At 44.2% G+C, this 22,138-nt stretch overlaps 2 protein-coding genes across 6 annotated transcripts; one reads left to right on the top strand and one right to left on the bottom strand.

The window, feature by feature from the left end:
• Positions 1-479: 479 nt before the first annotated feature.
• APTX (aprataxin) lies at positions 480-13,122 on the bottom strand. 4 transcript variants are annotated; one of them, XM_080372994.1, is made up of 8 exons: positions 12,886-13,122; positions 11,611-11,747; positions 10,598-10,644; positions 7,803-8,135; positions 5,157-5,216; positions 2,101-2,327; positions 1,147-1,250; positions 480-843 (listed from the first exon to the last, which is right to left on the bottom strand). In XM_080372994.1, the coding sequence occupies exons 2-8, from the start codon at positions 11,738-11,740 to the stop codon at positions 689-691; spliced, it is 1,056 nt and encodes a 351-aa protein (XP_080229120.1). In that variant the 5' UTR covers positions 11,741-11,747; positions 12,886-13,122; the 3' UTR covers positions 480-688. The 4 variants fall into 4 exon arrangements, with proteins under 4 accessions (XP_080229120.1, XP_080229122.1, XP_080229123.1 ...); XM_080372996.1 differs by lacking the exon at positions 12,886-13,122 and adding an exon at positions 12,652-12,869; XM_080372997.1 differs by lacking the exon at positions 12,886-13,122 and adding an exon at positions 12,456-12,612.
• Positions 13,123-13,222: 100 nt separating this feature from the next.
• Positions 13,223-21,546, top strand: DNAJA1 (DnaJ heat shock protein family (Hsp40) member A1). 2 transcript variants are annotated; one of them, XM_080372988.1, is made up of 8 exons: positions 13,223-13,468; positions 13,614-13,791; positions 14,926-15,030; positions 15,127-15,354; positions 16,756-16,870; positions 18,747-18,862; positions 19,450-19,550; positions 20,284-21,546. In XM_080372988.1, the coding sequence occupies exons 1-8, from the start codon at positions 13,337-13,339 to the stop codon at positions 20,500-20,502; spliced, it is 1,194 nt and encodes a 397-aa protein (XP_080229114.1). In that variant the 5' UTR covers positions 13,223-13,336; the 3' UTR covers positions 20,503-21,546. The 2 variants fall into 2 exon arrangements, with proteins under 2 accessions (XP_080229114.1, XP_080229115.1); XM_080372989.1 differs by lacking the exons at positions 13,223-13,468; positions 13,614-13,791 and adding an exon at positions 14,273-14,297.
• Positions 21,547-22,138: the final 592 nt, after the last annotated feature.

Genomic DNA, 22,138 nt, shown 5'->3' with positions numbered 1-22,138 from the left:
CAGTAAAGCTGGTCATTGTGTATTATACATGTATTTTTGTATATAAATCAGAATCCTTGTACATGACAGAGGCTGCCCCTCTTAAAGCCTGAGCAGTGACTGTGCTGGCACCCTGGTGAGGCGAGGTGTCTGTTCCGTAGCTACAGGGAAGTTCAGCAGCACTGAAATCTCAAGCCATGGTGTGGCACAGCAAAGTGGCACACTGTAGCTGATGATCCTACCCATACTCCCTCAGTACATTCCCCTTTTACAGTTTTGCTGTCAGCCACAGCAGCCTCTGAAACGTATCACTCAAAGGAAATTTCAGTGATAGGCTGAAGACATCAAGAGAAAGACCTCTAAATCATTGTCTCTTTCCTCAGGCTCAACACCTCAGCTTCTGAATAAAAATAAATCCTTTCACCCAAACAAAACACTTCTTCCAGAGTTTGGTTCACGTACAGATCAGTGTGGCTGTACCACAAAGCTGCAAACACACCTTGAATTTCGCAAGTCACTTTATGTTGGGTTGTTACAAGGGTTTTTTGGCTAAGCTATTACAAAGTTAGTATGCTGCCTCATCCAGGGTACTTTTTCCCACAGTATAGTCATTCCAGTTAACAAAAACCATACATGTCCACCAGCATTTCCAGGTCTTAGTTTTAGCCTTGAAATCTGAAGATGGGTTGTAAGATGGTTTTTTGCAAAGTCATTTTGGCCAGTGTTTCCTGAGATGCTCCTTTAACTGTGGGATAGTGGACAGCTGTTGTTTGCAACAGTGGCATCTGAGGGGCAATTTGAGAAGTTCAGAGGCATGATCTTTCACCATCACTTTTCCCTTGCTTCTTACCATTTCTATCACATCTGCAAAAAAAATAAAGAGATCAGAGGTACTGGGACCATGTGGCATCATGAAACACATGACACTGCAGAATCTCTGTGCACTGATTTGCATGCACAGCATGTCATCACTGCATTCTAATTTAAACCAGTCACAAAATTCCGTTGACTTCTACTTAGTGCTATTCCCCCAATATCTGAAATTACACAAAACCTATCACTTACTAGAATAGAATTCACAGCTTACACATTTGTTTGGAAAAAAAGCCCATAGCCAGAACCCACAAGCAGGATTACCTGTTAAGAAATACCTTTTGTAATCATTACCTTCAGAGTTTAAGAAGTAGTCTGTGGTAAAACTGTTCCAGTGCTTTTTGGTTTTCAGGGCCGGAGAATCAAAATCCTGGCTGATTACATGCAAATGTAGCTGACTGAAGCAAATATATTGTGGAGATAAGAGAGAATAATGTTAATGCTTGATGTTTTTTTGCAGTAGTCCCCATTGCAAACACAACTCAGGCAAGGCTGGACTGCCAGCCGATGCTGGGACTGTGGGTCAGCCTTACGTTTGACTCATAGTCCTGCGACAGAAGAAAACTGATCTGTTCTGGAAGCACTGTCTCATGCCAAGCATCAAGGTCACTTAAACAGCCAAGGTCACTAGCCTGCATATTCCAGTGGCCCCTAACTACAGTCTAATCCCTGCTAGCTTCCAAAAAGGCAGAGACAGGGGGTTTAATAAACCAAAGGTTTAAACTTCGTAGAGTACCTGAACGGGACTCGATCAGGGACTCAAAGCTTCATTCAAGAACTGAACAACTTGGGAACACAGACTGCAATACACACAGGCATCTGGACGCTGTAAGACCTGGACTTACACACAAGACTCAGATCCCTGCTCAGGATCTGGCAGGACCTGATAGGCCTAAGAGTCACTCTCTGATCCCAGATTGGTGCCCTGGGATGGGGGATGCCCTAGCACTAGCATTGGCAGTGCTGTCTCTTTTGCTGGGACTGAACCACAGGCATACAGTAGCCCCAGTGACAGACTTCTGCCAGGGGAATCCCACAGGCATTTCCCACTAGACCCAAGACGCCTGTGTGGCTCATCAGCACATACACAGCAAGTACACAGCTGCACCCAAAGGACTTGGAGACCAAACTGTTTGCAGTGTTCTGGAGGATTAGTTGTTCTTCAGCAATGCCAGATCACGTTACAGATTCAGCCCCAAATCTGTATAACCAGGGCAGGGTCCCCCCGATGACTCATCTAAGTCTTACCTCATACTGGGTATAGCATGGTAGCCCAGTCTGAACTCCAGACTCTCTCTGGCAGGGCACTGTTCAATCATTTTCTGCCCAACTGTATGCATATGTTCCAGGAGTTCAAGATGGTCCCTGGTGAGTGACTTCAGGCTTGAAATGGGGTCCCATGGTAAGATAAGCCAGTGGTAACGTGCTTTGGGATATTTATCCTTGATGACTACAGTCTTTTCATCTTTGTAAACCTTGCAAAACAAGTAAGTAGATTATTTAGTGATTAAAAGTTAAATATATTATTCCTATAAGCACTACATTTAGTGGATTTTGAGATCTTACCCATGTGCATATCCCACGTATGTGTTGCTAGTGCAATTGGGAGTGCCAGGAAAAGAGCCAGAACAGATTACTTAGATGGGGAGCAGTATCAAGCAGGCAGAGAGTTCCACTTCAAGTAAGGCTTCTGGTGGAACTAAGCTGGTCCAGGATATGTACCCTCTCCCCTGTCAATGCACCAGGCAGCCATGGAGAGATGTTCCACACCCCTCTTTGTATACTTGAAGGAAAATGGTTTCTATTCTTGTAATAGCAGTAAGTTAACCATTGCTACAGATGGAAAAATCACCTGGACTCAGATACCAGTGAGGTCTAGGAAACTCTACTTCCACCAGGTTACCTTCAAGCTTTGTGATCACTGAAACAAAAATCATGGCACTGTGCTCAATATAGAGCACCTAGGAATGCACTGGACTGCCTCATCCTTCACAGATTTCTGGAGCACAACACAAATCTCAGAGGTGCTACAAAGAGCATCCTCAGCACTGCAGACTGCCGCCAGCATTACAAAGATTAAAACCTTCAAGTCCAAGCTATTTCAGTTCATGCTACCCAGTGGGCTACTTTGTAAGATCACCCACAAAAAGGCAAACAGATTCCTGTCTATCATGCCCTACTCCCCCTGGGGTTTTTTGGTGGTTTTTTGTTGTTGGGTTTTTTTTTTGCCTTCTGCAACAATTTGATGCAGCTGATAAGAGAAACAGCAGCAAAACACATGGACAACGGGGGGGGGGTGGGGGGGGGGTGGGCAACCTGCCCTGGCAGTGAAAATGTGTCAGGTTCTGATGCAGAAACTGTGCTGTGTCTCTGATCTCTTAGCAGCACATCTATGAGTGAGAGATGGATGATGTGTCTGTCATCTTTGCTAATTATTCTCATATGTTTATATGCAGAACTGATCAGTCCTGCTCTACAGGAAGGAAGATTAAAATTTTATCAGCACAAAAATCATAGGACTCCTTCTTTCGGCAGCAAGACTGGTTGCTGCTGTCGTATTTTTATAGACATGCATTAGTGTCTGCATATGCAGCCAGTGGGAATGGGATCAGGATCAAGTGTTTTCAGAAGAAATATTGCAATTTATTTAATACTTGATTAAAAAGGAAAGACAACAGATATATTGTTTATGTATTTAGTTCAGAACCACAACTAATAAAGCTAACACTAAGTCATAGACAGTTATTTATGTTCTAACATTCAAAGAATAGTTTTAAAATATTTTTTTTTCTTTTGGGTTAAGAAAGCACTGTCTTGGTAAGTGCTATATCAAATTCCATTTAAGGGATAAAGATTAAGTGTCATGTTTAAAAAGTAAGCAAGTATTTCAATAGCTCTATCACTCCCCATAGTAACACTGAAATTCCTCATTTGAAACTGCTGGCAGTTCCAGGAGAATTGGCATCTAATTCTCCTACAATTCTATGCAGTTCAACACTTTAGACTTGAATTTTTTTAAAAAAAAAAAAAAAAAAAAAACACCACCAAAAACCAAACCCCACGAAATAAAAACCAGTCAAGAAATAGGGACCTTCTGATTAGTTACCAAGGAAATTATTTTCAGCCTGAGGGTGATTACCACCTGAAGGGGCCCAGTGAGGCTGTGGGATCTTCACTTTTGGAGATTACCTCAACTCAAACAGACAAAGTCTGGGGTAGTCAGCCTGAGTGCAAGTGGTCAGATGGGGTGAACCTCCAAAGTTTTTTTCCAACTGAAATTACCCATGATTTCAAGAACCAAGCATCACAGATGTCTGCGATATCCATTCTCCTAAACACATACTCTTGCTGAGAAGTACAAAGGGAAGAACACAACTCTGACATTAACACCGCCATGCAGCAGTCAGCCAACCAAACCCCTACCTAAAACGCACCCAAGCTTCAAGGCCTTACTCTGTCAGACTGAAGTATTGATGGAGACCATTCTCCCTGTTTTGGAGTTGAGCTAAAAAGCTTGGTTTTGAGAAGGAGTTTATCTATTTACTGTAACTTAAAAAGAAAGTAGGCTCTATACATGGATAGGGAAGATTCTTTCAAGACTCTCCCAGAATACAGTAAAAAGAAAGTGCATATACACTGCAGCCACAAAAGCCATTTCTCAGATTTCTGCATCTTAAGTCTGACCTTCCTGAAAACAGGAAGCAGACAACAACAAAAAAAAGAGATGAAGTAAAGCCATTATGCAGCCACAGGGAAGCAGAGGGAGGGAGGTGCATCTGGTGCATTTGCAGAAGGTTAAATGAAACCACTCCGGAGACCTCTGTTGGCACAGAGAAACTGGGTGGGGAGGAGCCAGGGGTCATATCCTGTCAGCTAACACAGAAGTGTTGCATTTAAGAGTTTGCTGGAAACCAGGAAACAGCACCAGGCTTGGAAACAAGGCAGTGCTGGCACCAGAAAACAGGAACCTCCCCTACTTGCTCAGCTTCAAACCACACCCCTATCTCATTTGGTTTCCCTGAGGAAACAAAGCAACTGCACCACTCGCCTGCTCTTCCAACAAGCTTTTCCAAATCTGTTGGCCAAATTTGACAGTGTAGAGAGCTAAAGATAATGACATTCTGCAAGATCAGTATAGTCGAGACTCACAAAGTAATGCTACTGCAGAGAGATGCAAGTACAATTCCGCCCTTATGCAGTACTCCACTGGTCAATTAGATCATTAAACTGCAGAAGGAAGACAGAAGGCTCATTTAACTTTGTTAGACAGAAGCTACAGTAAAATACAAGTGTACAGCTCTCACCTGCATTTTTGGATCTTGCATGGAGCTCTTCAGACCCTGACTCCAGTGTCCTAAATGTTCCTAAAGCACAGAAGAAAAAATAATTTATAAAATAATTAAGGATCCAATTATGCTTTAAAGCATTCAGTTAAGTACTTTCATTAGTATACAACAGTAAAATAACAGCTAAATTATTTCCTTTCTATAAATGCCAACACACCTACTCCAACTGCCCCACAAAGCTACTTTTGAAAACTTTTAACTAGACACTGTTAAAGTTCAAAGTTAAGTTTTTCAAATGTTATAAATTTAACAAGATGCGGCTGTAGATCTGTTTGAATTTAATGATGTGCACACACGTTATGGCACAGTTCTTCAGTACTATTGGTGACGGATTATTTTACTAAAACATCCTCTGCTTCATGGATAGGAAGTACCAAAGGAAGTACAGGGATCTCCATTAACTGTCCCATCACATGCTGCTGTGCACAAAAGAAAGAAGTGGTTGTGGTGTGTGGCCCTACTCTTAGATGTACTTATTTTTTGACACTGTGCAAGGAGTGGCTTGTACAGAAAACAAGATAGGCACAGGAACATCAAGACAACACAAGCAGGTATCTCTCACCTTGGTTACCTAGTAGAAGGTGCCTCAAGTGCACTTTTTTCAAAAGAGATAATGTTTTATCTGTTCAGATCACTTTACAGTCATCATCTCTAAACTGGGGAGACGTGGATCTGACAGGTGGACTGCCTGGTGGGTAAGGAATTGGCTGGATGGTCACACTGAAAGTGTTGTGGCCAACATTTCAATGTCCAAGTGGAGAGTGGTGACAAGTGGCATTCCCCAGGGGTCTGTACTGGGATTGGTGCTGTTCAACATCTTTGTTGGCGACATGGACACTGGAACTGAGCACACCCTCAGCAAGTTTGCCAACATCACCAAGCTGAGTGGTGCAGTCAACACACTGGAGGGAAGGGATGCCATCCAGAGGGACCTTGACAGGCTTTCTCAGGAGGTGGGTCCGTGCAAACCTCATGAAGTTCAACAAGACCAAGTGCAAGGTCCTGCTCATGGGTTGAGGCAACCCCTGGTACAAATACAGGCTGAGCAGAGAATGGATTGAGAGCAGCCCTGAGGAAAAGGACTTGGGGGAGCTGGTGGACAAAAAGGTCAACGTGGCCCAACAATGTGCATTTGCAGCCCAGAAAGCCAACTGAATCCTGGGCTGCATCAAAGTGTGGCCACCAGGTCAAGGGAAATTATTCTCCCCCTCTCCTCAGCTCTGGTGAGACTCCCACCTGCAGTACGGCGTTCAGCTCTCCCTCAACATAAGAGGGACACGGACCTGCTGGAGAAGCCCAGAGGAGGGGCACAAAGATGGTCAGCGGGCTGGAGCCCCTCTCCTATGAAGACAAGCTGAGAGAGTTGGGGTTGTTCAGCCTGGAGAAGGCTCCAGGAAGACATTGTAACAACCTTCCAATATCTAAAGTGGTCTTCCAGAAAGATGAGGACAGACTTTTTAGTAGGGCCTGTAGCGACAGGACAAGGTGTAATGGCTTTAAACTGAAAGACAGTAGATTTAGATTAGATAGAAGAAATAAATTCTTCACTGAGGCTGGTAAGAGACAGGTTGCCCAGAGAAGTTGGTGGATGCCCCATCCCTGGAAGTGTTCAAGATCAAGCTGGATGGGGCTTTGAGCAACTTGACCTAGTGGAAGATGTCCCTGCCCACAGCAGAAGGGCTGGAACTAGATGATCTTTAAGGTCCCTTCCAACCCAAACCATTCTATGATTCTATGATTCTATCACGATAATCAGCGATGATGTCCATCATATTCTTACAGAGGAAAATGACCAAACATTATTATACTGCCAACAGAGACAGCGTGAATTGTCTTGGTCTCCCTGTTTATACCACCACAATTCTGGCCCTAATATAACTAGCATGAGTTCACAAATGAAGAAAGTGTTCAATCCAGCACAATCTGGGACTGAAATTTTGTCCTAAGGGTCTTCATTTCTGTGCCTTCTCCTCCAACAACCGCATTATTATAGCTCCAGATGCACTAAGCAGTCTTTTATTTTGTCCACATCAGCAGGGCTAAAAACTCCCTTTCAAAAGATTTTGATTGGTAACATTCATTCATGTAAACATGGTTCTACCATAAGAAATTACCAAAGCAGGAGAAAAATGTAATGCAACTGAAAAAAAAAAAAAAAGGTCAAGTTGTTCCATTCTCTATGCATAAGCTTTTAGATAACTGCTGCTGTATTTGTAACACTGCAGATTTCATCTCAAGAGCCAGCACAGCATCCCTTGTGTGATTCCACTAAGCTAAGCTGACCTCACATGGACTGTTCTTCTGGCGGAAAGTACAGGAAGGAACCAGATATTAAATCCTCACTGGATACAAGCAAGCCCCTTCACACACACACAAACGCCCTCAGCTCAGGTTAGAATGGGTCCCAGGTAACTTTCTCAGGACCTGGGTGATGTTAGGAGCAGTCTTTGCCTGAGCACCTCAGCTCACATGTTCTGAGTACTCCCAGGATTCGTGTTCACCTGAGACACTTCCCCATCAGCAGTACAAAAGCAACAGACCAAAGCCTGATGGAGGAGACAACCCCAGGACAAACACCTCAAGTACTAATAACTTTACACTTGCCTTTTTGCTTGAAGTTCCTTCATGTGGAGATACACCAGTACTGCTTCGCTTGGGATTTGCAGAACTCCCCTGTGTATCCACTACCTCCATCTTCATTGTTTTTCTGGGCACAAGTTCCACATCATCATCATCATCGCAGGAGTCCTCGCATGATGTCTTGTCAGTTTGTATTTTCTCTTCTGCTTCTGTAACAGTTTTCCCTGACTCTTCAGCAAATTGCACTGTGTAGGGGTAAAGTTTATTCACAATATGCAGAACTTGGCCTGGCTTGATTTTTACCTCTCTGTCCTTGCCAATATTCACAAGATCAATGCTAGTTGGGTTGACACCTATCTGGTAGGGAGAAAAAGAGGGAAAAAATAGTAAATGGTGTTATAACTGGAATCGCCAACCACCACTCCATTGTTATGGAGTAATGGAATATCACCATCCTGGAAAGGAAATGTTTTGTGTTCACTGAACCTCCTCCCCACACCAACCCACTCTAAAGGATCAAGAAAGTACAGCGCTGGAGACAACTCTCTATGACCCAGTCCTGCAATCACAGCTGTCAGCACACGAACCTCAGGGACACGGTGTCATAAGGACCTGACAGTTCTGTAGCAGCTGGCTACAGTTACAGCAAGACCTATGCTGCACTTTGCTCAAAAAAATTAACAACCTATTAAACAACTGTTTAAATAATAATGGCCTTAGTAACAATTACTTCTGAAGAGTAACAGTAGTGATAACAAATTATTTCAGTCCAATCATCCCCAGAAAGTTCCCTTTTTTCAAATTATTTTACTTTGTCTTTTTTCTCTTTTTCACTACATTCTGTTTTCTGTTTCTACCAATTGCTGCCCCACAAATCTGCCTTTAAATATGCAAGCATACTCTTCTGGCTTATTTCAAGAGGGAAACGAGCTCAGGCTCACAACCATGGGCCCACCAAGCGTAGCCCACTGCTAACACTTGCAACACACTCCCTCCTGCGTAGGCAAAAATAAAAAAATTAAAATAAAAAAAATAAAGAAAAATCAGGAAAAAAGTCTCTCTGAGCCCCCAGAAGAGTACACTACTACTTGTTCCTGTCTTTTCCTTCCCAAGCCAAGTGCGATAACCCTTCTCCAGGCCACAGAAGACTGTTCAAACAGTGACAACACTTGCCTGTTCCTTCAAGAGAGGCTAAACCTCTCTGTCTATATCAGCTTATACAAAGTATATACCAGCCTATCTGTACTTCACTGCTTTTATTTTCACTTTGCATCTTACACTTCCACAAAACCAACTCCATTATTCTGTTCTAGCAGAAAATGAGGACTGCAAGGTGAAATTTTTACCTGCTTCTCTCATTGCATCAGTTTACAGCTTTATGCAACTCTTAAAATAATTTTCCCCTCAAAACAGTGTTTTAAAGTCCGAGAAGTTACCTGAAGTTTAGCTGATAACTGAAAAGCAATAAATTTTCCTCTGTCTCAGACATAACTGATAACACAAGTGGTGAGGGCAACCTACAGCGACTGCTTGGTAGATGGATTTTGCCTGATCAGGAGGGCGACCCTAGGGAAATTAGGAGTCTTGAACTTCAGCAAAATGCTTTTGTTTAATGTTTATGCACGGAACAAGCTTTAAGAAACAAGCTCTTTCCTGTGACTGATAAACACTGTCACAGAATGTTTCTTTAGCTTTGTCACTGTGATACCTGCCTGCTTCACAAAATGGGACTGTGCCTCTCACCAATTGGTATTCACTACAACGAAGCACCTGCCTGATTCCAGACAGGATCTTTTCAGTCTACAGTTCCATGGTTTCACTCAAGTCAGCTACACTGCACATCCCCCGGGCCGATATGTTTGACAAACAACTGATCACTGGAACCCTGTGATATGTTGCACATGTATCACCTGCCAAGCAACTCTAGAGCAGGCAGCAAAACCATACTAGCACTTGCCACCAGAAAGTATTGCCCACCCTGAGATTCCAGTAACATGGTATTCAAATTGTGGCTAAGGCTGGCTTCTGTGAAAAACTGTCTGAGAAATCTTTGCTGGATTCAGCAGATACTGGTGAGGTCCCTGTGCTTACTGAGCTCCGGAGGTGTTTTGACAGAAAACATTACTCCTCAGTAGACAGAACATGTTGATGTGTTGTCCACACATGCCGATACTGCAGGTGTACATATATGCTCCAGCACCTGAAGTCAGAGAGCTTCTCCTTTGAACTATCTCAGGGATACTGCTCCTCCTAAGTATATGAGAGCAGGCCTACATCCATCCAGTTAGTAACATGAGAATGCCTTCAGTGCCGTCTCACATCCCATCCATTCCCAGAGATGACGACACCTTTGGCTCCACCAGCCACCAAAACAAAAACCTTCCACAACTGCCCAGTCCCATTAACACAAGAATCAATTTGACATTAAATGAAGGGCTGCCTCAGCTTTAGAAGTTTAAGGCTCAGGAAGCAGATCAGCAAGTTTAGAGAAAGAACTCCAAAATCTCCCAAATGCAGCAACTGGAAGAACAGGTTGAGGGTTCACAGCAGTGTTTCCTGATGCTGCAAGTCTGGCTGAGATGGTAAGATATCTGGAAGGAATAGTATAGTCTTTCCATTGAGGTACACGCGAAAAAAAAGAAAAAAGGACAGACAGATTCCCTCTGAGGTCCATTTGCTCTGCTCTCCTTGGTCATGAAACAGCTTCAGCCCCTTCAGACCTGGCGATCAGAATCATCTTTTGCCACATTTGTGAAGTTTCAGTACACTAACCAGCCCCGTAAGTAACAGAAATACCATACACCCATTTAAAAACATACCTGCTTAACTGTGACATACCCCTTGTTACAGTCTGCTTTTAACTGAACTGGAAAGAAAGAACAAAGTGTCACAAAATAGTGTAAAAAAAAAAAAAAAAAAGACCAGAACTCTGCCAAGCCACCCCTTGCAAAAAACACTCCTGTATTTTAAGATCTGCTACCTTCTGACTCTGATCTCTGTGAACAGATGCAAAGAATACTTCTGCTTCATCCCGCTTCCAGGACCACAGGTAAAACAGAACCAACCCATAGAGTCACACCTGAGTGTTTCATATCACAGATCAGCAAAACTACTTCAGAATAAAGATGAAATCTGTGGAAGTCTTCTACATGTCCTTCTATCCTCACCAGCCCTCTGTGACAAGACATGGAGCAGAACTGTGTCAGAGGGCAGAAAAGGCAGGGAAGGTGTGAAGGGGAGTATTTTAGAGATCACAGATATTTTGATATATTCTCCCAGCACATCTGTAAAATAACAAATGATACTAAAAATCAGTTAGTGGAAGCCTAGGGAGATGAAGTGCCATTCACAAAGAGTGCAAGCAGTGGAACCTGACTGTGGGCTTGAGGACTCATGTTAAGGTTCAATGCCTTAATTTATGAAGGTGAACTTCCAGTCATTAGGTGTCTTGTCTGATTTTTAGGACCCAGCGGTCTCCGTTAAGTGCTTATAAAAAAAGCTTGATGGCTTCAAGAATCAAAAAACACTATGGACCATGCAGAGAAAGGAGACCATAAACTGGTGAGTGCAGAAGCAAGCCTAAGGAAAGCCTGCTTAGATTTCAAGGAAAAACTGCAACGTCTCACTTAGACCCTGCCCAAAGCAGGCTTATGAATTAAGCCAAAACACTGGTCCATTATCTTCATGTAATTTAGCCAAACAAAAGAATGATGTTTCTTGATAAACACGAGTGCTGTTTCTCGTGTTTATGCACGTACGAGTGCTTATCTTACATACTTCACAGGTTTGGTTGCTGCTGCATGTAGAAAGCAGGATTTGAGCTAAACTTTACCTTGCTGCCGTGAGCACTTCTTATCCGTTATCCCAGTCTCTGGGCCACGCCCAATTATCACTGCTTCCAAGTGTGGCAGCTTCAGCCGCTGACTGCATTTCTCTTTCCCCACGAGCCAGCACACACGCATCACTGTGCTATACAGCAAAACAAACGGTATGTTACTAACATGCAGCTTCCTGATGGGTCACACTCCTAGGGAACAGGGTCTAGGAATTCTGCTGACAGCCCATTCATTAGCCAAATCACTTCTGCTAACTGGGCTCACGTTCATGAAATTGAAGGCAAGGCACAGTATTAATACAAGCATAACCTAAAAGCAAGTTCCTGTTGAAAGGGCAATCCCATTTTCCTTCCTTCTACATCACTACACATTCTCACATCCACAGATCACATAGGAAAAATCAACTGGATCAGCAGTTCCATCTGACAGAAAAAACTACTCACAAAAAAAGTTATTTGTTTCCCACTGAATCAGAGTTGATCTGGGAAATTAACTTACCTACAAAACAAAGAAAGCGATAGAAGACAGAGAGGACAAGAGAGTGGGATAGCTACATCCAGCAACCGTCTGCAGACAGACCATTATACGAAAATGGGCCCTCACGTTTAAACCAATTTGCCTCCGGGCAGCAAAGATCCCGCACCCTCCCCCCTGCCTGGTGTTCAGCGCTAGGCGCTCCTCTTCCCGACTTTGCGGCGGGCCTATCCCGGTGGGAAGCAACCCTCCGTTCTATGCGAACCACAGCACCGTCACACGCTCAATTGGCGCGACGGGCGCTCAGGCCCCCCGGCCGCACCTCCCGCCCGGCCCGGCTCGGGCCCCCTCGCCGCGGCCGACACACCTCGCCGCAGGGCGCCGCCGCTGACCCCCGGTGCCCTACCACCGGGGCGGGGCCCGGCACATAGGAACGAGCACCAGCACCACGCAGCCGCCGGGCAGCCCCCGCGGACCCCCCCGTCTCTCGCTCCCCCGCGGCGGCACCGGCCAGAAGGGCAGCCGGGCCCCATCACCGTGGCAACACCGCCCCCCACCCTTACCGCGCGCGAGCCGCCGGCCGGCGCAGCCAATCAGCTGCTGCAGAGCGGCCCCGTGTGACCAGCAGGCGGGCACGCCGCGCGGCCCGGCGCAGGCGCTCTATAGCCCGCGCCTTGCGGCGCCAGCCGGACCGCCGGCAGGCCTGCGCGGTAACCCCCGGCCCGGCGGTGCCCGGCCCGCGGCGGGGGGGCGCGGAGCAGGGCTAGAAAGGCGGCGGGATAGGTGCTGCCGCGTACCGGGCCGCAGTTCGGTGCCTCCCTGCCAGAAACGGCCACGCGCCGGCAGCGCTAGGGCGAGAGGTGCTGGGGGTAGGGCCTGTCCCGCACACACACGTCGCTGACAGGCGGACGCGCTCGCCGCCTAGCGCCCACTACCCGCCCTGCGCACGCGCACTGCCGTGTTCTGCCGGTGCACGCCGGGAGGGGCGGAGGCGGGCGAGCTATGCCGCCGAGGTGCGGCTCTGATTGGCCAACTGCTCTCCGCCTCCTCGCCTCTATTGGCTGTCTGCTCTCCGGGGGCGGGGCGGACGGTGGGGGCGTTATGTCCGGGGCGGGGCGCTGCCGACTCAAAAAGCGCCCGGATGCGGGACCCGCTCGGAACTTTCCAGAAAAGTCGCCATCGGTGCTGGGCGGGTAGCCGCCGCCGCGGGGTGCGGGACCGCTCGGTGCTCAGGGGTCGCCCTCCGCCATGGTGAAGGAGACTACCTACTACGATGTGCTGGGCGTGAAGCCCAACGCCTCCGCCGAGGAGCTAAAGAAAGCCTACCGAAAACTGGCGCTCAAGTACCACCCTGACAAGAACCCTAATGAGGGCGAGAAGGTGGGCGGCGGGCCGGGGGTCGGGGCCGCGCTGGCGGGGAGGGCGAGGGGCTGGCGGGAGGGGCCTGGCGAGCCGCGGGCGCGTTGGGGGGCTGCTTGGGGTCTCCAGGCCCGGGTGTCTGAGGCACGCTGTATGTCTCCCGCAGTTCAAGCAGATTTCCCAAGCTTACGAAGTACTGTCAGACCCGAAGAAGAGGGACCTGTATGACAAAGGAGGCGAGCAGGCCATCAAGGAGGGTGGCTCTGGTGGTGGTTTCGGGTCACCTATGGACATATTCGATATGTTCTTTGGCGGTGGAGGGAGGATGCAGAGAGAGAGACGAGGTAACGTGCATCTTCTGACGCTTTCCTGGGTTGTGCAGCATGATCGCTGTGGTAGACGGGATTAAAGCCTCCGACGACAATGCTGTAGGTGTAAGAGTTCAAGTAGCGCTAAAATGAAGTTATGGGATTGGTCTCAAAGTCGGAGGAAACATTATCTTTAGCTCCTAATACCTGAAACAAGCAGGGGACAGCGTTTGGTTTGTACGGCAGTAGTCTGGTCTCTTGTGTATTGTCTCATATTAATAGCTAAACAGATTTTAAGTCTCACAAGCCTTTGGCTCAGTGTAAGCCTAGCTGCTATTAAGGTGAATAGGAAATGGAGCAGTGACATACCTTAAAATTACTTTAGAACTGGGCTACCCTATGTAGTGTCTAAATGTGAATTTGGTCTTTAATTGCAGGTAACTATATCTAAGGAAGATAGCCAAATCGAATTCAGCCCATTTTCCTGTGCTGTCCAGTGGAATTGAGTGGAAGCTGCACTAAAATGCTGCTCAGAAATTAAGGTCTAGATTAATCACTCTGGGAAAGATTCTAGTGTTAATTAAACGGGGTAAGAGTAGTGCTGACCCTGTCACTTCTTAATGTAGACCTGGTGACAAAGGAAGAACAATGGGTTTGCATCAAAATGTTAGTGTTATATCAAAGTGTTTCTATTAAGCCAGAACTTGGTATCCTTCACAAAATTAAGCCTGCAGTAGCTGAAGTTCTAATTCATTCTGAAGTGTAAAACTTCAGTTGCTCAGGTCAGTTTCTAGAAAGTCCCCTCCTAAGAGGAAAAAATTGTTTTGCTAATTCTAGACAGTATTGCCCACTTCCTTTTAGGAGACATGCTCAGTCACTTTGTTAAAACTGAATTCCTGCAACATAAAACTTAAATGTCTATAGTTCTGTGCATTTTGTTTGCTGTTTTTTGTGCTTTTATGGAAGAGTCTTGACAAGACCATTAGAACTGTTACCTAATTTGATATCAGGTAGGAAGGTGCTATTGACTGATAACAGCAAAACAAGATAAAGCTACATTAAAGCTCATAGACTTGGTTTATTGTGACTTGAGCATAGTGATGTAGGAAGCTTACTGTTATTTGGAGACAAAGCTTTCAAACTTGAGTAAATACACATTCTCTTTTACAGGCAAAAATGTAGTCCATCAGTTGTCAGTAAGTTTAGAAGATATGTACAACGGTGCAACGAGGAAACTTGCACTGCAGAAGAATGTTATCTGTGACAAATGTGAAGGTAACTGAAACTGAACACAAGTTCCTTCTGAAGCTTGTGGGGTGGTTTTTTTCTGGCAGCACATAACCATCCATCTCCAACTTTTATTCTCTTCAGGTCGTGGTGGTAAGAAAGGTGCAGTGGAATGCTGTCCTAATTGCAGGGGAACAGGCATGCAGATCAGAATTCACCAGATCGGGCCAGGAATGGTGCAACAAATCCAGTCTGTGTGTATGGAGTGTCAGGGGCATGGGGAACGTATCAGCCCCAAGGACCGGTGTAAGAGCTGCACTGGCAGAAAAATTGTAAGAGAGAAGAAGATCCTGGAAGTTCACATTGACAAAGGTGAGGTGTCTTACTAAGTTGAAGTATTGAGCTAGGATATACTGACTTTGCAGCACTAAACCAGACGGTTTAATAAATGCGTAGTGTTGATCTAGTGTGTAACACTGCTGAATGCACGTACGGTTAAATCACCTGTTGCTGCCTTTAAAAAGTAGGGAACCTGGTTTTAGGGAAGTCTAATTACTTCTATGTTCTAATACCTGTGTACATAACTAAGAACGAATTCTGAAAGTTGCTGTGTTGTAAGCAGTAGGTTGTGCTTAGGAGATTGCTCAAAAATGAGTCTTGATCAGGTTGGTGGCATGATGAAAATAAAACTCAACCACTTGCTGGCCAAGCTTGCCTAAAGAGTTTTCCCTGCCAATGGAGAAACCCTGCAGACTCCGATCACTTCTGCTGTGTTTCAGTGTGAAGGGGAACCAGGTCTGCTATAGTAATAGGGTGCAGAGACAGTGCTAAGCCTCATGCTTAGAACTGTTTGCTATGCAACCCTGACAGTGCTGCTCAGTGCAGGTACTCTTTGCTTGGCAAAGTGGAACTCTACACAAACTCTTGCAGTGATGTGAGGATGCAACAGTCTTGAGTGACAAATGCAGTTCTGTTGAGGAGGCTGCTCAAAAGTTGGTGGGAGAAGTCTTCTGCAGTAGTGGAGCTTGCAAGGTGGAGCAAACTGATGCTTCTACAGTCTTGCACCTGATAATCACCTGCAATTCTTGTTATGTGTAAGCACACCTTGTGCAATGCCTGGATTTTTAACAGGAAAAATCCTACAGTAACATTAAATACAAGGACTAGTAGGGATATATTGCTGACATTTGAAATAGTGAAGTCACAAAAAAGTTTCTTTTCCCTTCCTTACAGAAAAACAGACTGAGCTAGCATGAGGCAGCTACAATTCATGGTAAAGACCTTTGTATGGGCAAAACGGGTTTCTTACGTGGCAGTTACAGTCCTAGGGAGAGTGCTGCTTGCACTTGGCAGGTACAGAGATCGTGTTTCGTAAGTAGCTCTGCCACATACATTTATAAAACTGGCAAAGCTGATTGGTCACTTACTCTCAAAATGTACTCTGAATTTCTGTTTTCAGTTTAGTACTTATGCATTTAACAGAAGCTGTTTTGATAATATTTCCCTTAAGAACTTTATTTCGGCAGGTGGCTGTTTTGCACTACAGTGAGTGAAGCTTAATGATCTTGAGACATAGTTCAGGTTGACACGATTAAAATCTGTTGGACATGTGAGTGGATTAAAAAAAAACATGAGGAATGCTTCAAGGGAAGGCCCTGATCTTCTAATTTAAAGATCCAGATCTCCCAGTACCAGCTTGTGCCTACATAAATATTTCTTATTGCTGTGTTTCACTTAAAACGGTGAAAAATATTTGTTTATTTTTTGTGATAGGAATGAAGGATGGTCAAAAAATAACCTTCCATGGTGAAGGGGACCAAGAGCCAGGATTAGAGCCAGGGGATATAATTATTGTCTTGGATCAAAAAGACCACTCTGTATTTACAAGGTAAAAACTGCAATTCTGTTGTGTTAACTTATGAGATGCTTGTCCACGTGCTTCCTTGGTTACCACTCACCTTTTTTCTACTGGAGATATCAGTGAATGGCATCATGTGGCTAAAGATCACCTGTGGCTGAGATAATGTGTGAATCTTGGCAGTGGAAGGGATGGAAAGCAAACAAAACCAGTTACGGTTGCTAAGTTTACAAATCTTGAATTTTAAGAGCTCTTGAAACACTGAGGTTTTGTTTAATAGATGTCAATATTTGTGATTATTTCCTTGATTTTTCTGGGATAGCATTCCATCACTTAGCTCAGAAAGTTAACGTGTGTTCGTTGCCCACAAGACACAGAAGACTTCTAGTGTGTTCACTTTTGCTCAGGGATCTTATGACAAACTTGGTGGATATAGCATGCACCCTTCTGACCAAAGGTAGTTTCCCTTGCTTCATTTCCTGCCTGAGTGCACTGGGCAGGGTAATCAGTCTTGTCTGTTCTTTCTTGTGAAAGCAAAAGTGACTCAAGCGGTATTGACCACATCTCAAGTACTTAGTGTTACCAGACAGTACTAGTTAGTGTTGCAAGTCTCCTAGTTTTGAGTTACTGTTCCTGGAATGAGTCTGTCCAGTATGTTTTGGTCTGATTAAAAGCAGTGCTGGTCATCTGGCAGAATGTGTTGCACTTGGTATCTTCACTGCTGCTGTTCACAGCAGTAGTAATGGAATGAATGGATTTAGAGAAAGCAGTTGTCTCAACACCAGCCACTGACATTGTACTTGTAAATAGGAATGGTGAGCCAGAGGTTCTTGACAAACCTGCAAGTGGTCTGCCTGATTGTCCTGTATGGTACTGAGCTCTGGAAGGTGGTGTCAGAATGCTGTGCCAAAGAACACTGAGCTCACAGGTTAAGAATCACTTCTGTTTGCTTTAGATAAACTTACTCAGCTGGTTATTTTTTTTCTTAACTTCTAGTGAAACCAGATACTGAATAGGCTATGCCAAAGGGACAATCTGAGCCAAACTGTTTGTATGGTTACCTGTTGCTGGCTTATTTTTGTCCATCTTTCACCCACTACCTTCAGTTCTAGTGTCCTTAGATAATCCTTGATATTACTGGTCTTGTGGGGTTATGCTGAGGTCATGCTCTGGAACAAGTGGAATGTTCCTCTTCTGTCAGAGTCTAAAATTAACTTTTCAGGCAAGCCTCCTTCCAGAGACCTTTAAAACAGGATGAGCGAAATCATGAAGTTATTTGAATAGTCTGGAGGGTTTTGTACCCGTTGAACATGGAGTGCACACGGATATCGCTAGTACTGCCATACTGGAGTCAGAATAGGCAATTTAAAAAAATGGCATTATCTCCTCCAGGTGCTTCTTGGTGCTTTCTAGAAGGTACTTCTGGCATAACCCGGAGTGGCCATCATCTGTTCAAACTTCCATAGTAACAGATCTTCAGAAAGCAAGTGTGATAGAATAATGTAGAGCTAGCTGATGTACTTAAACTATTAACCTACATAAAGGAAGGGTTTGATTGTCCCAGTTGCAGTGTTTAGGAGGCTGAGTGAAATTTTTCCTAGAATTGGGAAGGAACAATGCAGTGAAACTGGATGTAAGTGAACCTTACTGTATTTACTTCTTTTCAGTAAACATTTCCAGGCTCTGGATAGCTAGACTTGATCATAACAACTCTGGGTGGGCATCAGTGTCATTGCTGTAGTTGCTGACTTGAGGTGCTGCCTCAATATTCAGTATTCTTTTAATTGCCTGGGCTTCTATTAAAATTACAGCTTTATTGTCCTTGCCAAGTTAAATACTGAAGTTGGGTATGATCCTTTCACTGCTGCTTCCTCTCTGTGACTATTTTTGATTGGTTCTGCCTTAGACGAGATGAAGACCTTCTTATGTCTATGGATATTCAACTGGTTGAAGCACTATGTGGCTTTCAAAAGCCTATCACAACACTGGATAATAGAACTATTATAATTACCTCCCATCCTGGTAAGTCTTATTTTGCTTTCTAGTAGAAGTCCAAGCATACATTGAATGTAAGCGGAAACCTGAAGGAAGAGAAACATCCCACCTTGGTGTACAAGGGATGTGTACAAACCTTCTTTCCTAATCTTTTCAGTACAAATCTTTAAAGAAAACAGGATTTTCGGATAGCAGTCAGCAGTAACTTTCTTTGCATGATACAGTAACAGACCTTACCTCATGGACATACTTGTATCCTGAGGATACTTCATGAGAATTGAAGGCAATGGGTCTCTGAAAACCACTTTTTCCGCCTTGGAACTGATGGAGCACTTAATAAATTTGTAAGTATGCTTCCTTTGGGAAGCATAACAGGGTTACAAGAACTTATTGTAGACATGAAACCTGCTTTCCTACTTGGAAGTTAACCAGGCAGTAAGCCCCTGTTAAGACTACTACTTATTGGTGTAGCTGGCTAACCACAGTGTAGGTGGTCACATAAATGTTGAAGGGACTTTAAAATAAAGCTGCTTCTGTTGCGTGCATGGATCTCTTCTGGTTTTTGGTTTGGTGCTTTTTGGTGTTCTTTGTTTGTGCTTTTATTTTTTATTTAGGCCAGGTTGTCAAGCATGGGGCTATTAAGTGTGTGTTGAATGAAGGTATGCCAATTTATCGCAGACCATATGAAAAAGGACGTCTGATCATAGAATTCAGGGTAAGTGGATCAACTTACTTCCATGGCACAGTTCAGCACTGAGTATCTATACAAAATTTAACCTCTAAGCATTACCTCAATCCAGAAGAGATACAGATTATCTGGTGTCCTGGCTTAGTATTTATTTTTGACAATGGTGAGAGCATGTAGCCCACCAAGCAGAATTACAGTTCAGAAAAAGAGGGAAAACTTCTGGAGCATTCTGTGCTGAAAGTACATTAAGTACCAGAAGAATTTCTTCAGATAACTTGTAAATTTCCATTTGCTTGGCAATTTTCTTCAGTTTCCATCCTTCTGTAGGAGGGATGGATTAGTAACTTGCCCTGTGCTGGAGCAAAGGTGTAGGCTGGAAAATGGTAATTTTCTCTCTGGAGAAAAGCTAATGCTGGGACCTGTGGCAGCAGGCTCTGTCTGCTGCAGTTTTTAGAGGAGATTGAGTTTATCTCTAATGTTATATCCTGTACTTCTCTTCTAGGGTGATTTTAGAGGGAAGCCTGAGGCAGAATAAATGTTGGATAAGACTTGGTGAAGTTGCCAGAGTTGGTAGCTGACTTCTTGCAGGCATTAAAAAATAGCTTAGTGACTTAGATGAGGGGGGGTGGGTGGGTGTGTTTTAGCTTCAGAGCACTGGGTTTAAGTAATCTGTGATGATAAAGCTGACCCTGGCAGGTATTTGACCTGTAGTGGGCCAATTCAGGCAGACTTGAGTAACCCCAGTTCTTGTTGATTGCAGGTGAACTTCCCAGAGAGTGGTTTTCTGTCCTCAGATAAGCTATCTTTACTTGAAAAACTTCTGCCTACAAGGCAGGATATAGAAGAAACGGAAGAAATGGAACAAGTGGATTTAGTGGACTTTGATCCATCTCAAAAAAGAAAACACCACTATAATGGAGAAGTCTATGAAGATGATGAGCATCACCCTAGAGGTGGTGTTCAATGTCAGACATCGTAAATGAGCCAGTAAATAACTTGTGAAGCTTGTTTTGTATGCATTAGTGGATGAGTGAAGGACTACAAACAGTTCACCCTCACTTCCTGCTATTTGTTGTTCTATCCAGCCATAGTTGTTTCTAAAAGCATAAAGAAATAAACTAAGTAATTAAATTGACTTTGCAATTTGTATAAAGCTCCAGGATGCAAGCTCAAATGAAGTTTGATTGCACTTCACCCCTGCCTCTTGGTCAAGAAAACTCCTTACCTGCTTGTCCTTAATTCCAAGCCTTGTAATTCCTGTATGTGTGCAATTGCCCAGGCTTAAACTAAGATTCTGTGATACTCTTTTTAGGAATTCTAGATCTTATACTCTGTTAACAAAGTATGCACAAGTACTTATAATTCTTGGTAAGATATAGTTAAGTTTTGTACCAGTTAGGATAACATGTTAATGTTTCAGGCTTCTACTGGTGTTTGTTAAATAGGAGCTGGCTCTAATGCAACCACATGGTACAGGAGGCTGACAAGGAATGTGGTCGATCTTCACAGGCCCATTAAAGTCAAGTGATCCACAAGCTCTCTGAAGCTGTTGCACCTGAGGTCAAATAGTCCCTTCCTCTGCCAGCTTTAGTCCTGACCCTGGAGCTAGATGTGAAGCTTGCTTCGGTTCATCGCTGTCTGCCACCATACTGCCTATAGAGCCAGTGGTTGCTTGGCTGCTGCAGGAGCTTCCTTTGTTACTGTGCATGAGTAAAAACCTTCAGGCTTCATCAAATGTGGTTTGGAATCTGTCAGCCTGCTGGTGTGTGAAGCTTAATTTCCACCTCGATTACTGAAGTCTGATACCCCTCAGTGGTGTGTCATGGAAAGCAGTACCAGCCCTGTTGGTGGGCATATGTGAACCTGCAGAGGAAGAAAAACAGTGAATACAACCAATTGATGCATATAGAATGTTCTGAAATTAACATATTGTGTGCATTATTTTAAGCTGACTCTTGAAAATGCTGTATGAATGTTCTAATTATTGTAGATGAAGCATTTCCAATATAATTACAAAATTGTTCATTGCCTCTTTTCTTAGAACAGATGTTGGCTTAAAGACACCACCCCCTTCTTTTTAGGCAGCTATTCACAGAAAAATGTTAGCAAAGAACTTCCAGAAAATATGCTGAGAAGACAGGTCCAGATTTAACCTCTAGTGTGTTAGTTTAGTCTTGTTCTACCACCTGGCTTGGAACAGAGCTTACGCTTTTCATACTCTTTTGAAGCAAAAGTGTCACAAACAGAACTTGGGTTTTCTTCCTGGAAATAGCTGCTGTGTGACAATACACATTCTAACCTGAAAAAGTGGAAAGTCTCCTTAGAAAACATCTCTAGCTCTTTCAAGTGTGTTAGGTTTCATTTTATAAAGACAGATGGTACCACTGGGTTTTTTTTTTTTACCTCAAATGTAATTCTCTTTCAGGTACAGAATGGTGATTTCCCCGCCCCCTCCCTTTTTTTTTTTGCCCCATCATCTCAGCTGTTGGCAAAGTGTGTTCATAAATTCTGTTTGAATGAGCTCATCAGTGAGCTGTAGAAAAGTGACCAGCAGAACCCTTTGCTTTATCAGTAGCACAGTTTACCTGACCCAGGGGGAGTAACAAAAAGTAATG

This window comes from Falco punctatus (genome assembly GCF_963210335.1).
Source record: "Falco punctatus genome assembly, chromosome: Z".
In the NCBI taxonomy this organism is placed as follows: Eukaryota; Metazoa; Chordata; class Aves; order Falconiformes; family Falconidae; genus Falco; species Falco punctatus.
The sequence above is the reverse complement of the archived record's forward strand: the minus strand, read 5'-3'. Positions and strand labels throughout refer to the sequence as shown.

Bases quoted from the DNA above. Each gene is read 5' to 3' on its own strand.
- APTX (XM_080372994.1), bottom strand. From the start codon at position 11,740: ATGCGTGTGTGCTGGCTCGTGGGGAAAGAGAAATGCAGTCAGCGGCTG. The intron at 10,645-11,610 runs GTAAAGTTTAGC...CTTTCTTTCCAG, and splicing joins GAAGTGCTCACGGCAGCAAG to TTCAGTTAAAAGCAGACTGT. The intron at 1,251-2,100 runs GTAAGACTTAGA...TATTTGCTTCAG, and splicing joins CATGCTATACCCAGTATGAG to TCAGCTACATTTGCATGTAA.
- DNAJA1 (XM_080372988.1), top strand. From the start codon at position 13,337: ATGGTGAAGGAGACTACCTACTACGATGTGCTGGGCGTGAAGCCCAAC. The intron at 13,469-13,613 runs GTGGGCGGCGGG...TGTCTCCCGCAG, and splicing joins ACCCTAATGAGGGCGAGAAG to TTCAAGCAGATTTCCCAAGC. The intron at 13,792-14,925 runs GTAACGTGCATC...TCTCTTTTACAG, and splicing joins GATGCAGAGAGAGAGACGAG to GCAAAAATGTAGTCCATCAG.